Here is a 12,262-nt window from a genome sequence, read left to right on the forward strand (position 1 = left end):
AGCTATTATAAATATATGCCTTAAGGTATTCTACACAGTAATAATTAAAACTGTATTCACAACCACATACTTTGCCCACAAATTTCTTCTGAAGGCAGGTTTTTATGTTTTGGTCAGATTTGGGAGAATAGTGGGCTGTTCAAACATTTGGTTTGGTTTCTTTCACAGACTTTTGTCTCTCAAGAGAGTAATTGCATCAGAAACAAAAATAAAAGATGAACAACTTTAACAAGAGCAACGCCACCTATTATCAAGCTAGGCAATACCCGTAGAGTTCTCCCCTGCCATCCACCACTTTCTGACTTACCTGTCCTTCTACTTGTAGGACATGACTTTATTCACTTTCTAGACATGAAACAGAGTGACTGGAGACCAAACTCAACACAAGTCTGATTTTGGAAGCAAACCAGTTTACTAGGCGAATAGCAGGTTGTGTAAGCTATGTGAAGTTGTGGCATCCCTGACTGTCAGCCTTGCCAAAGCAGAGTGGCATATGCCCTGTAGTACCCCTCATCCTTCCCCCAGTTCCTTTCTTACTGTTGGCTGCTCAACCCCATGGACACTCTTTCAACAAGGCAGACCAAACCGTGGCATCAATTTGCAACACTGTGACACTAGCAGAAATCTTACTTTTTAATTTAAGGAGTTTAAAAATGCTTTTTATCACACTTTCTCTCCCACATGCATTTGACTGCAAAACAGTTAACATCTTCACCAAACTTAAGAGCGCTACTGACAGTGCTTGAATGCCTACATGAAATGAGTACCCGGACCTCTCTTCTTTTGTTAAAACAGTAAATAGGCTGCTCTCTCCCCAGAAATTAGAGAAAACATGTACCTGTGAGTCAGTCCAAGATGCCAGTGGAAAATATCCCACAAACCCCATTTTTGGAGGCATGCCATGTATATATATACACACATATATATATACACACCCCTATGATTATGATTAAAATGTTTTTAAAACTACCCATCTTAAGGCAAAGTCAACCTCAGGGAAACAAATCATAAGAAATGTGACTATTAATGATGACTATATGTTTTTCACATGCTACATCAGATAAGGAAAGAAGCTGAGGGAGACACTAGTATACCACACTGGTGTAAACCTGAAATATTTGTAGACTGGAATTGCATATCATAATTAAGAAAGCAAAAAAAATAATTTTAAGGTAAGTTTATGACAGTTATTTAACATTAGAAATGAAAATTCAATTATGAAAGAGTTGTAGTAATTATAAACAAGGTAGTTATATGAAGCACAAGTTCCTTATATATGAAAGATTAACAAGGAAACTACTTTTCTCCTTTTCTTGGCTTGTTAAGTCTCATGCATTTGACGAGGCTGCATAATTGGTGGGCTTCACTGTTTGCCAACTGAAAGAAGTCTTATTCTTTCGCTTGGCGTGATGTTCCTCTACGTGCAAAAAAAAAGGCTTAAATAAATTCAAGAAGATACAAAGATGCGACCTTTTATAAATAGCCTCTCATAATAGCCAAAGATTTTGCAGCATGGTAAATACCTAAATGCTGAGAAAAGTGTTGCTCAAGATCAAGTTGAGTGCGCCCTTCTTCAATGTCAACCTACAAAACAGTAGTGCTTAGTTTGTGCCTCTTTTGAAAACAAAAATAAAAGCCACGACTTACTTGTGCCTGAAAGCAGAGACAAAGGAGCAATACTGGCAGCTGTACTTGTCTTCCCGGGTAAACATGGCCAGAGCCAAGTGACTCCTCTCGTGAGATCGCAGACCCTGCATAGACATCAAAACCCGGTCACACTGGCTGCAGTGGTAGCCCCCAGGCCTGGTTTCATCTTCCAAGGATGCTCCAGATTCAGCTTCTGTAAATTCCATAATGCCAGGGTCTGTGGCTCCCTCACAACCCTCCATCAAAGTTGTGTTTGAAGAATCTTCAGCTTCCTGCTAAAAAACACATACCCCGCCAAAGCCATCAATTGTCTCTCCCTTCTGCCCCTCAGTCTTTCCCATGTGTTCATTGTAATGGCTAGGTTTCCCACTGCATTATTTTTCTAAATAAATCCCTACATAAATGTCGTATCAATGGCTTTCTGAAAAAAGGGTCTACTCTTGGGAGGTGAAAATTTAATTGTATCTCCTATATACATACAAGCATACGTAAAAAAAGAATCTTGCTCTTTGATCAAATTTGCATCAGATAATGCAAAAAGATGAGAAACTGAATCGACTATCTTTCAATAGTATGATACGAATCTTCTAAACTTGATCAGATATACATTAGTAAGGTATAGAGCAAGTTTGTTTTAGTTTAGTTTGCTCTAGTTTACAGTGTACCTACTCTGCGCACTACATCAGTAGTCTAAGTCTACAGTAGACTTGTCCATCAGTGTCGAGCTCAGAAGAAAGAAGCCGGTACCCTAAGACCCTCGAATCCTCCTTAAAAAGCAAACAGAAATCTTTTTTTCATTCCCTTTCCTCACTTTCCTTTCCCTTTCCCTTTCCTTTCCCTTTTCTAATCAGAGTATGTGTTTTTGCAGCAACTTTAATAACCTATAAGAGTATTTCCATCACATTCTTACGGCCGTGGATTTCAGCTTTTGTTTCCTGCTGCAAAATTGCTATTTATTCAAAAGAAAGCATTGACCCTATGTAAACTTCACTTGAGAAGCAGGGAGAAGAGGAAATGGTCTGTTAGGAGGGAAGCATCTGAATCTGTCAGTAGTACCAGGTAAGGTAAAAGAAGGTCAGTGGCAGGGCAATGAAAGCTCTCTCAAGTAGCATGGGTTAGGCTATGAAGGACTCAGCTTCCTAACAACAAGCAGATGATGTCACAAAAGAAGCACCCTTAGTCAGGCACCTAGACCTACAGCAGGAGTCTTTGCCAAGAGCTCACTGCAGCATGAGGAGGAATACACAGCTAGTGCCCACAGCTTTGCTGCACTTTCACTACCACTGCCGGTATCCTGGAAATCAGGCTGTGGAGCATGGCCTGTCCTTGGAGGTGTCCCAGAAGGCATTCTCCTTTCATAGGGAGAAAGGAACAACACATTTACACCTAATCACCTGAACGGGATCACTGGCTCAGCTGGCCATTGAATGTTTTGTCTGGAACCAGTGCATGAATTTCACATGGAAAAGTGTACCACAAGCAACTTCACACATTTACACGTGCCTGCTTCCTCTTCTTTAAAAAAAAAAAAAAAAGAAAACAAGCAGCTTTTTTAGGGTTTAACTAAGCAGAAAAGTAGCCCAGAATAGCTGAGAGAAAGCCTCCTGCTCATAAACCAAGTCTTTCGGTCATCAACGACATCAGCTCCTTTGTGGCTGAGAAGAAATCAGAATTAAATAGTCTTCGTGCCCCTGGATTAAGAGTGGAAAGAAGTTAAAACATCTTAAAATAAACGAAATGCACTTCAGAAACTTAGTATTAGATTAAAACATCATGCAGAACTGGAATACCCAATGCAAAACCCATTCCACTTCACAAGAGCACTCCACAGGTTCTCAACGACTCCTTTATTTTAAATAATGCAAGAAGTTGCAGTCACCTTCAGTCATCTTTTTAAAATTCTTACCTTTACTGTAGCTGACACAGAAGAGACGTTCCCATACTGGACATGCTTGCGGAGGTGATTACAGATGGCTCGAAGTGTTGGATGAACTTCCACACAGAATTTGCACTTGTAGCCAACCACCTTCCTCTCTTTAAGTTTCGAAACATCTTCCAAGTGTCCAAAAGCCTGTTTGAGTACATAAGCATGAATCACTGAAGTATGCTTTGTTATTTCATTTTTAAGGACAAAGACCAGATTTTACACCTGTAGGGAAATTATGCTTGATGTACACATGTCCTGTTTTGCAGAATTTTTGTTGACATGTATTAATGACTCCAGAATAAGTGGATGAGACGACTTTGAAGGAGAAACCTTCAAAGTTTCTTCAAAGAACAGTGGTTCTCTCGAAGACCATTCAGTTTGGCCTGAAACCGTGCTCTTTCATGAGACCACAACTTCCCCAACAGCTGTGTGGAGGTTTTCCACAGAAAGCATATTTCAAACTGAAGCAGAATGAAGGGGTTAAGTGGGCAAGAAAAAGAGCACAGTTTGGTCTTCTGCTTATGAGGCACTTACCCAAAGCTTGGGTCACCCGAGAGATTCATGTCATGCCAACACTGAGTGCTTAATCAGAGAAAGTACTGAGGGAGAGAGAAAGTTGAGAAGGAAACTGATTTGTTATTCAGGGGTACACTGAAAGGAGGATGGGACATTCTGTAAAGAATCTACAATAAAGTACATGGCAGCCACGCCACGAAAGAACATGTAACTGTCAGATACAGATGGCCTTCCAGAAGGGTGAGAGGAAGGAAAGAAGATAAAGAAAATACTGAAGGAAGCAGTAGGAAGGAGCAGGGCTTCCTACAGAACCTAGGGAGGGGTGGAGGATGCATGAGGAAATTAAAGCAGAATGTGTAATTGACTTATGGATCTCACTGGCACGCTGAGTCATTCATTAGCCTGTGGTCATTTGGCTGTCAAAGAGAACATGCAAGTGGGCATTAGTAACAGGCAGCCTCTTGGGGTGCAGAAAGAAGGGCAGCGGTTTTGCTTCTCTCCTCTGGCAAGAAGCAGGAAGCAAGGGAAAAAAGACATATAAATCCTTACCCTCTCTTGTTTGAAATCTGCAAAAGCACCATCTGCATATTTCTGCTTGCTCAAGAGTTGCTTCCTTCTCTCCTGTCGTTTGGCACGCTTCTGGAATTCCTCGTTGTGACCATTCAAGTGTGCGGTCAGCTCTGCCGTGCTATGCAATTTTGCATCACAGTGCTTGCACTGGTAGACAGGGTTCTGAGAGCGGGTGCCACTTCCCAGTATGGTGAAGTCCCTCTTCAAATCCTTGCTGTGGTGGTCGGTGTAATGCATGCACAGCAGTTCTGCTGTGCTGAAGGACAGCTTGAAACATTTTATGCACCTGAAGGGAAGCCACTCAATTTCCTGAGCCTCAGTCTCCACCTCAGGCTTTTCAAAGTCATTCCTCTCCTCATCGGGAGCTGGCTTTTCATGCTCATCGGCGTACACGGCAGTGAAGTAACCCCCTAGCTTGCTCGCATGCTGCTTCTTAGGGAAAACACCAGGGTGACGCTTCATGTAGTGGGACACAATACCCTTTTTGCTGAAGGACTGGAAAGAACAAAGTGAGCATTTCTTCTTCTCTACAGCCCTCCTCAGCTCCTCACTTAACTGAGGAGTGTCATCCTTGGGAGGAGATGGAATGATCACTTTATTGGGTTTGTCGCTTACCGTCCTGGAGGCTGCTAAGCAGTGAGTGTAGTAAGCATCAATGTCATGTCTTTTCTGGTAGTGCGCCGCAAGCCCTTTGCGGATAGGGTTGGTGTAGGAACACAAGGCACATTTGAAGAGGTTGTTCTTGCCCTCTGGCTGTGCCCGGACATTGTTATGTTTGATGCGGTAGTGCCTCGCTATCCCCTTCCGGGTGGAGCAGAAGTATTTGCAGAGCTGACACCGGAAAACTGTGTGAGACACTAAATGAGAACTGGAGAAATGAGGTGCTGGCACAGAGATTTCTCCAACATCCTCAGCAGCAATTTCTGGGGAGGCCTTGATTTCAGTCACCATGTCTGGCTCCACCGAGGCAGACATCTTTGGTGGTGACTGGGCAAAAACATCAAATTCAGGTTGATTGTGGTATTTCTCATAGTGAATTTTCAGCTTCTCAAGTGTGCCATGGGTGTAAGGGCAGAGTTTGCACCGATAAGCACCATAGCCTTGCTTGAAAATCCTACTTGTCTCTTCCACGTCGTTCTGAGCAATATCATTTGACTGCTCCACATCATGCACAAAGTCTTCAGCAGTAACCTTCACTGATGGGTGCCGTTTCTGGTAGTGTGTGAGAACACCATGAATACGTGTATTAATGTATGGGCAATGCCTGCACTTATATACAGCCCCTGGGTTAATGTCTATGTCCTGAGCAAAGTCTGCAGCTTTCACTTTCATGCCAGGATGCTTTTTGCCATAATGCGTCAGGAGGCCATGTAAGTTGTTGTACTCAGACTGGCAAACTGTACACTGATACGGAGTGGAGGAGATGGCAGGGTTTGCAGAAGCCAGCTGGACAGTTTTTTCCTGGGAAAGGCTGGGATCCTCTACACAGTCTGCATCCTGATCCATCTGTGATGTTGTTATCTGGTCTTCAGAATCCATCCTGACCCCAGCTTCATCCGGTTGCGGGATGGATTTCTCAGCAGCATCTTTCTCCTTTATGATATCTAACAACACAGATTCATCTCCATTCATGGCCCAAGGGTGAAAGGCTTGGTAGTGAGTAGTAATATCCCAAATGGAAGATGCTTCAAAGATGCAGTCTCTGCACTTATAGGTCTTTATCTCTGTCGGCATCACTAGGGCAGGAGGGGAAGGATCGGGACCTGCCCAGAGTTTAGTTGCCATGTATGTATAGTCAACATAATGCTCGGGATGTCTCCTTTGGTAATGCACAAGCAAACCACTTGGCTCTGTATGAGAATAAATGCACCATTCACAGTGATAACCAGCTTCTATCAAGCCATCCAGAAATGCCCATCTCAGAATGGACGTGACCGTGGCTTTCAGATTCGGGTGGTCTTTCTTAATATGCTTCCTCAATGCATAGAAGTAAGGTGATGTGTAGCTACACTGCCTGCACTTGAGGGCTCTCAGCTTCGACTTGTCCCGTTCAGTGCTGGAGGTGTGAGCAGGCACACTGCCAGCCAATTTCTTCTGGCTGCGATCGCAAAGGCTTCTAATGGTGGCTGTATGCTGCCTAATCACATCTGCGTTGGCTTTGAAATCACGATGCTTCTTTTGATAATGAATAAGCACGCCTTTCACGGTCCGATTTCCATAATCACAGTGTTGGCAGAAGAACATTTCATTCTCGGGAGGATTCACAGAGGTCTCAGATCCACCCCGGCTCAACTGCTGCATTGACACTGGTGGCCTCTGAATACCCGGTGGCAACTCACCAGCCCTCATCATCGCTGCGGTGGGGGGTGCCTGCCTGATATATTTGGCAGTGACCTTTATTTCTGGGTGCCTTTTCTGGTAGTGGACGAGCACACCCACAACCGAGCGATTGCTGTATGAACAGTGTTTGCAATAGTAGAGTTCAGTAGCGAGATCTGGGGGTGGTGGTGGGGGAGGTGGAGGCTGAGAAGCCAAGTTGGACAATTTTGGGGAGATGGGAGCGCCCAACTCAAAAGACATCTGAGCCAGGGCAGAGCCCCTGTCAACAGAGACTACACGCATGGTCTTCTGAATTCTGAAGTATGATGCTTTTTCTTCGGGGTGCTTTTTCTGATAATGCACCAGAACTGAATGCATGTTAGGGCTTGCAAATGAACACACGTCACAGTCATAAACAACCACACTATTGACTGAAGGTTCCTTCTGATTCTCACACTCAGGACTAAAACTCTTGGCGGCACTTTTGTTAAAACCAGCTGGCACACCAGCTCCGCGAGCCACGGGGGTGGAGGTTGCCATAGTTTTTGGAGCAGAATTCAAGATCTCTCTCAGTGTCTGAGACTCTGTGTTCAGCCCTTCTTGCTGCTCAACAACGTAGCTTGAAAATATCATTGCATTGTTGATTTTCACTGTGGGATGCATTCTTTGGTAATGTGGCATCAGGCTTCTAACATTCGGGCTTGTGTAAGAGCAGAAGCGGCAGCGGTAGATCAGATCAGAATGATCAAAGTTCAGTACATTCATAGCTTCAGGGTGATGCTCTCCATAGTGCTGCTGCAGGTCTTCAAAGTTTGTGTAGTCAATGTAGCACTCAAGACAACGATATACTGCACTGTGATCATTGGGATCCAGGATATACCTAAAGCTGAATTTAATATAGGGATGCATTCGCTGGTAGTGGGTGCTAACACTCCTGGCAGATTTGTTGCTGAAATCACAGTGTTTACAATAGTAAAGTCTGCCAGAGTCACTAAACTCTGAATTCTCATTGTTCTGATCGGTACCATACATGTTTGACTGGCTACCCAGAACAGAGGCATTAGGGCTCTGATGGTCCTTCATGCTGACAGAAGAATAATAGTCTTCCTCATCTTCAGATAAAGTAAGCTCAATCTCTGCTCCATTGGTGGAACTGTAGTCATGCTGCATGCTTCTAAAGTTGGTCTCCTTCTGTGAATCATTAGCCTCTCTGCCCCACATTTGCTGGGGTGCGTAAGAACTGGAAACCTCTATCATTGGTTCTGTTTGCTCTTCTTCTCTGTCTAACTCCACTTCTATCTCCACCTCATTGTCCTCCTCCTCTTCCTCATCATCCTCTACGTTAATCACAGCATCTTCTTGCTGTTTGTTTTGGCTGATTTTGCTCTGCAGGTTGCTTGCTATTTCATCAATTCTAGTTCTCTTTTTCACTGGAGAGAGATCTAAAGGGAAGTCATTTGACACCTTCCGAGGGGCCTTTGCAACAAAGTTATTTTTAGATGACAGCCCAAGGATGGAGGTCTGGCTCTTCTTCACGGTGCTGGCAGAGGGGTGAACATCTGTCTCGCTCTCTTGTGGTGTGTTTGATGGTGGTCCATCATATTTTGGCAAGTTGTCACAGAACGAATGCTTGTGCTGCTGATGAACTCTGAGGCCTTTCAAAGTTGTGGTGGAATAGTTGCACATCGTGCACTTGTATGGATGCTGTGAATGGGGCTGGGGCGACTGCTGTTGTTGCTGTTGCTGTTGCGGCTGCACCAGTTCCATCATCCCAGCCGACTTCCTGCCATTTATATTTCCACTCTCATACGACACTGCGCTGTCATTCAAAGAAGAAGCGATGCTTTCAGTCTGGGAGTTCATAGTGTCCCAGTCTGATGTTGTTCCTGTGTGACATTGCTTGTGGGCACCAAGCTTTAATGAACTCTTGCAGGTGAAAGGGCATTCATCACATTTGTACACAGCTGTCTTCCCAGACAGGTGGATGTTCTCAATGTGACGGGAAATGCTTCGGCGGTGCATCGTCAGGAAAGGGCAAAAAGGACATTGGAACCTGTTCATATACCTTCTAAAGGGAATCCCCTTTGTTTCCAATAGTTTGTTGCCATCAGAACCCATCAGCTGCTCTGCAGACATTCCTGAGGTCTGGTGATCCATGGAGTTCAAGCCATTCTCGCTGTCCATTTCATTTAGCTCTTCATCTGAGCTGGAGTCATTTAGCATACTGCTTGTTTCCAGGTCAGCAGAAGAATTCGTCATATCAGCAATTCCATAGCGGGATCTGTCAGACAAATTAACTATGCCCGAGTTGTGAGGTGACTTAGGCTTTATTTGAGGGTAAGACACAGAAGAAAACTTGGAAGATGTAGAAGAGTTGGGTCTGATAAGGGAATTGCTCACAGAGCTCCTGAAGTTCGAGACATTAGCATTCGACATCTCACGTCCTGTTGTGTTCATGGAGATATAATTAGAGTTTGGAGAGGCATTCTGGGCACTCTTAGTCTGTACATCAGGTGCACTGGTTCCATCTTGCTGCTGCCTCAAGCTTGACAGTATTTTTACCATGCTGCGGTGCTTCTTCATCATGTGGTCACACCAGCGCTCCCTTCGAGGTGTCTGGTAGCTGCACCATTCACAGCAAAAGTTGCCCCTAGACTTTGTCAGGGGCTTAACCATGGATTCCAAAATGCTCCTCTCCACCACCTCTGCAGGCAGCTCCTTGCAGGGTTCCTGCACTGGCACAGAAGCAGATGTTGATTCAGACATAGCGGTGGCAGCAGCAGGAGGAGTTGAACTCTCTTTCAGGTTGTTTTTGTGATACATTTTCTGGTGCTTAATAATCCTTGCACGCCTGGGTGACTTGTAGGTGCAGAACTGGCAACTGAAAACTTTGCCAAACCCTTCATGCACGATGATGTTGTAATTTAGGGAACTAGCAGTTTGTGGCCCCACTGAGCTCCCCCCAGCCTGTGCTCCATGAACCTTGCGTGTGTGCTCTATGAGGAGGTTTTTGGAACGGAAGTAACGCACACAGAACTTGCACTGGAAAAACTTGCTGGTTGGTTTAGGATTTGGAGCCATGTGCTGACTATAAAAAGTCTGGCTCTGGCTATAGTAACTTCCAGTCCCCATCTGACTTGCTGCATTTTGCCCTAAAATGAGAATTAAGGTGTATATGTAAATAAATAAAATCAAATAAAGAGGCTTCTTCTCCCCCCACCCTGTATGCATAAGAATGCAACCACATCCTGAATAGAAAATAATCGCACCAGGATTCCTTCACTTACTTATGGTAAGATCTACCTATCTGGCAATGGTCAGTAAAAGGAAAAAAAATATATGACCGTGGTGTACCGTTTGGGATAGATAATTTCCAAAATAATATTCTTGGGGAAAAAAAGAAAGCTAGTACACTAATAAAGTTGAAAATTTCTAGGTGGTGCACGATAGCGAAGAACAACCATGAAAATCTGAAAACCGAAAAGCCATATGAAGAAATACATGAAGAGTAGGTGGGAAATAAAATCATCCTCTGTGTTTGCAATTATAGAAAAAACTGTGGTCAGAACCAATATGGCTGAAGCTAAGTATCTGCTTTGCTGACATAGCAATAAAGATAATGCAAGTGTTTTCAATTACATTGAAAGTAGGCACTAGAACGCACTGAAATAACCCACGTGTAAAATAGGGGGCTAGAATTGAGATCTTAGAGTTGAGATCAATCTAAGAGTTGAGACTTACCTGCTATTTCATCTGCAATTGTAAATTCATCCTTTACAGAAGAAAATTCAACCTCAGTCTGGTTGCTAGCATTCATGGAACCAGATCTTGGTTGGCTAGGACTTTCCTCAGAGACATCAGTTGGCTGCAGAAACGCAGTGTGAACATCCTGAATGTGAGCTTTTAGGTCTTCGTAAGATGGAGCTCGAAAATCACAGCCATCACACTGTAGCACCTCCATGGTTCAAGGATGATCTTTTACATTAGATAATTCTGCAAGAAAAACAGGGGAAGGAGAGAAGAAGAAAGAGGTATCGTTTACAGCAATGCAATTGTAACGAATCCTGAAAACAGGTAATACCAAGCTCACGATGACTCAAGCCATTTCCAGAGATTCCACAAATAATGCGGTGTAAAACTCAACCTTTGCTTACCATGTTAAATGACATGAATTCAGATTCACATAAAGCCCTATCTAGGTAGCTCACAAGTTGCTGACTCAACACTACAGTCAACTTTCTGACAAGTGACTATTGATTCAATGGACTTTGTTCTCTTGGCTTTTCCATTACACAGGATAGGGCTATTGTCCAGAAGTTTGTCTTGCTCAAAGACCACAACCCATATGCTAAAGAAATGGTACATTAGTCCCAGTCATGCACTGAAATTTCCAATCAGAAGACAGTGGCTTCTGCCTTTGTGAGACTCAAAGTCCTGCCTGTTTCCACTACCATAGATCAAAAAAGCCTTCACAGGAAGAAACTTGCCTTTCTTTTCAACATCCTACCAGCCCTGACGTTGGTGGAAAACCAAGACATAACTGCAAGATGAGATGCAGCTACATGAACCCAAGGTAGAATGCTTCGCTCTGCCTTATTTCCACCACGCTTTGTAAGGGCATCTCCATTCTTTGTTAAAATAATTACAGTTTCATTTCAGTCTATTCTGGGGACATGACCTTTGTGCGTTAGCAGTCTAGGGGATGGAGAGGGCTGGAGGAAGAAAGGGACAGCAACGGTAACAGGAATACTGCAAAAGTACAATAGAAATAGGAGCACAAAGACTTGGACACATCATGACTTCCTTGATTTCTCCAAAAGTCCTACATACCTTGAAGCACAAAGCAACATGAGATATGGTAACTTTAAGTATTGCGACCAATTAATCCTGCTGCACAGAGCTGAATGTTTCCACACCGCCATGAAGGAAACACAAAGGACAAGCAAGACAAAAGCCTTAGACCCTCATACCCTCTGCAGCACTTAGGCACAAGAGCAACCTTCCTATGTTAATATAGGAATTAATTCTTTAAGCTTCCATTTGCTGTGCTGGGAACGGATGAAAAACTGAATGTTTCAAAGGTCCAAGACACAAGCCAAAGCGCTGAAAATTTCATGTCTTTATTGTACGTAGAGTATGAAGCTACTTCCACAGTGAGGAGAAAGCTCTGAAACATCAGGGCACAGAAACAAGAGAGGGTACTGCATCAGGATTTTACATGAAAGAATGCTTCTTCTGATAGCCTGCTAAAATAAACTTCTAGCAAGTCAAAATCTGGACAGT

At 43.6% G+C, this 12,262-nt stretch overlaps 1 protein-coding gene across 3 annotated transcripts in view; it reads right to left on the bottom strand.

The window, feature by feature from the left end:
* The window catches only part of ZNF462 (zinc finger protein 462), a 49,565-nt gene extending 38,625 nt beyond the window's left edge, over positions 1-10,940 (bottom strand). Inside the window, exons 1-5 of one of the 3 annotated variants that reach the window (XM_086629449.1) lie at positions 10,721-10,940; positions 7,230-10,131; position 5,140; positions 3,554-3,718; positions 1,648-1,751 (exon numbers count right to left, since the gene is read on the bottom strand). In XM_086629449.1, the coding sequence (XP_086485575.1) occupies positions 1,648-1,751; positions 3,554-3,718; position 5,140; positions 7,230-10,131; positions 10,721-10,940 (3,392 nt within the window). Of the gene's footprint in view, positions 1-1,647; positions 1,923-3,553; positions 3,719-4,639; positions 10,132-10,720 lie in introns of all 3 variants that reach the window. The other 2 variants (XM_009982768.2, XM_086629448.1) reach the window with 2 other exon arrangements.
* Between the last annotated feature and the right edge of the window lie 1,322 nt (positions 10,941-12,262).

The sequence above is a fragment of the Tauraco erythrolophus genome, chromosome Z, assembly GCF_009769465.1.
Source record: "Tauraco erythrolophus isolate bTauEry1 chromosome Z, bTauEry1.pri, whole genome shotgun sequence".
Classification (NCBI taxonomy): domain Eukaryota; kingdom Metazoa; phylum Chordata; class Aves; order Musophagiformes; family Musophagidae; genus Tauraco; species Tauraco erythrolophus.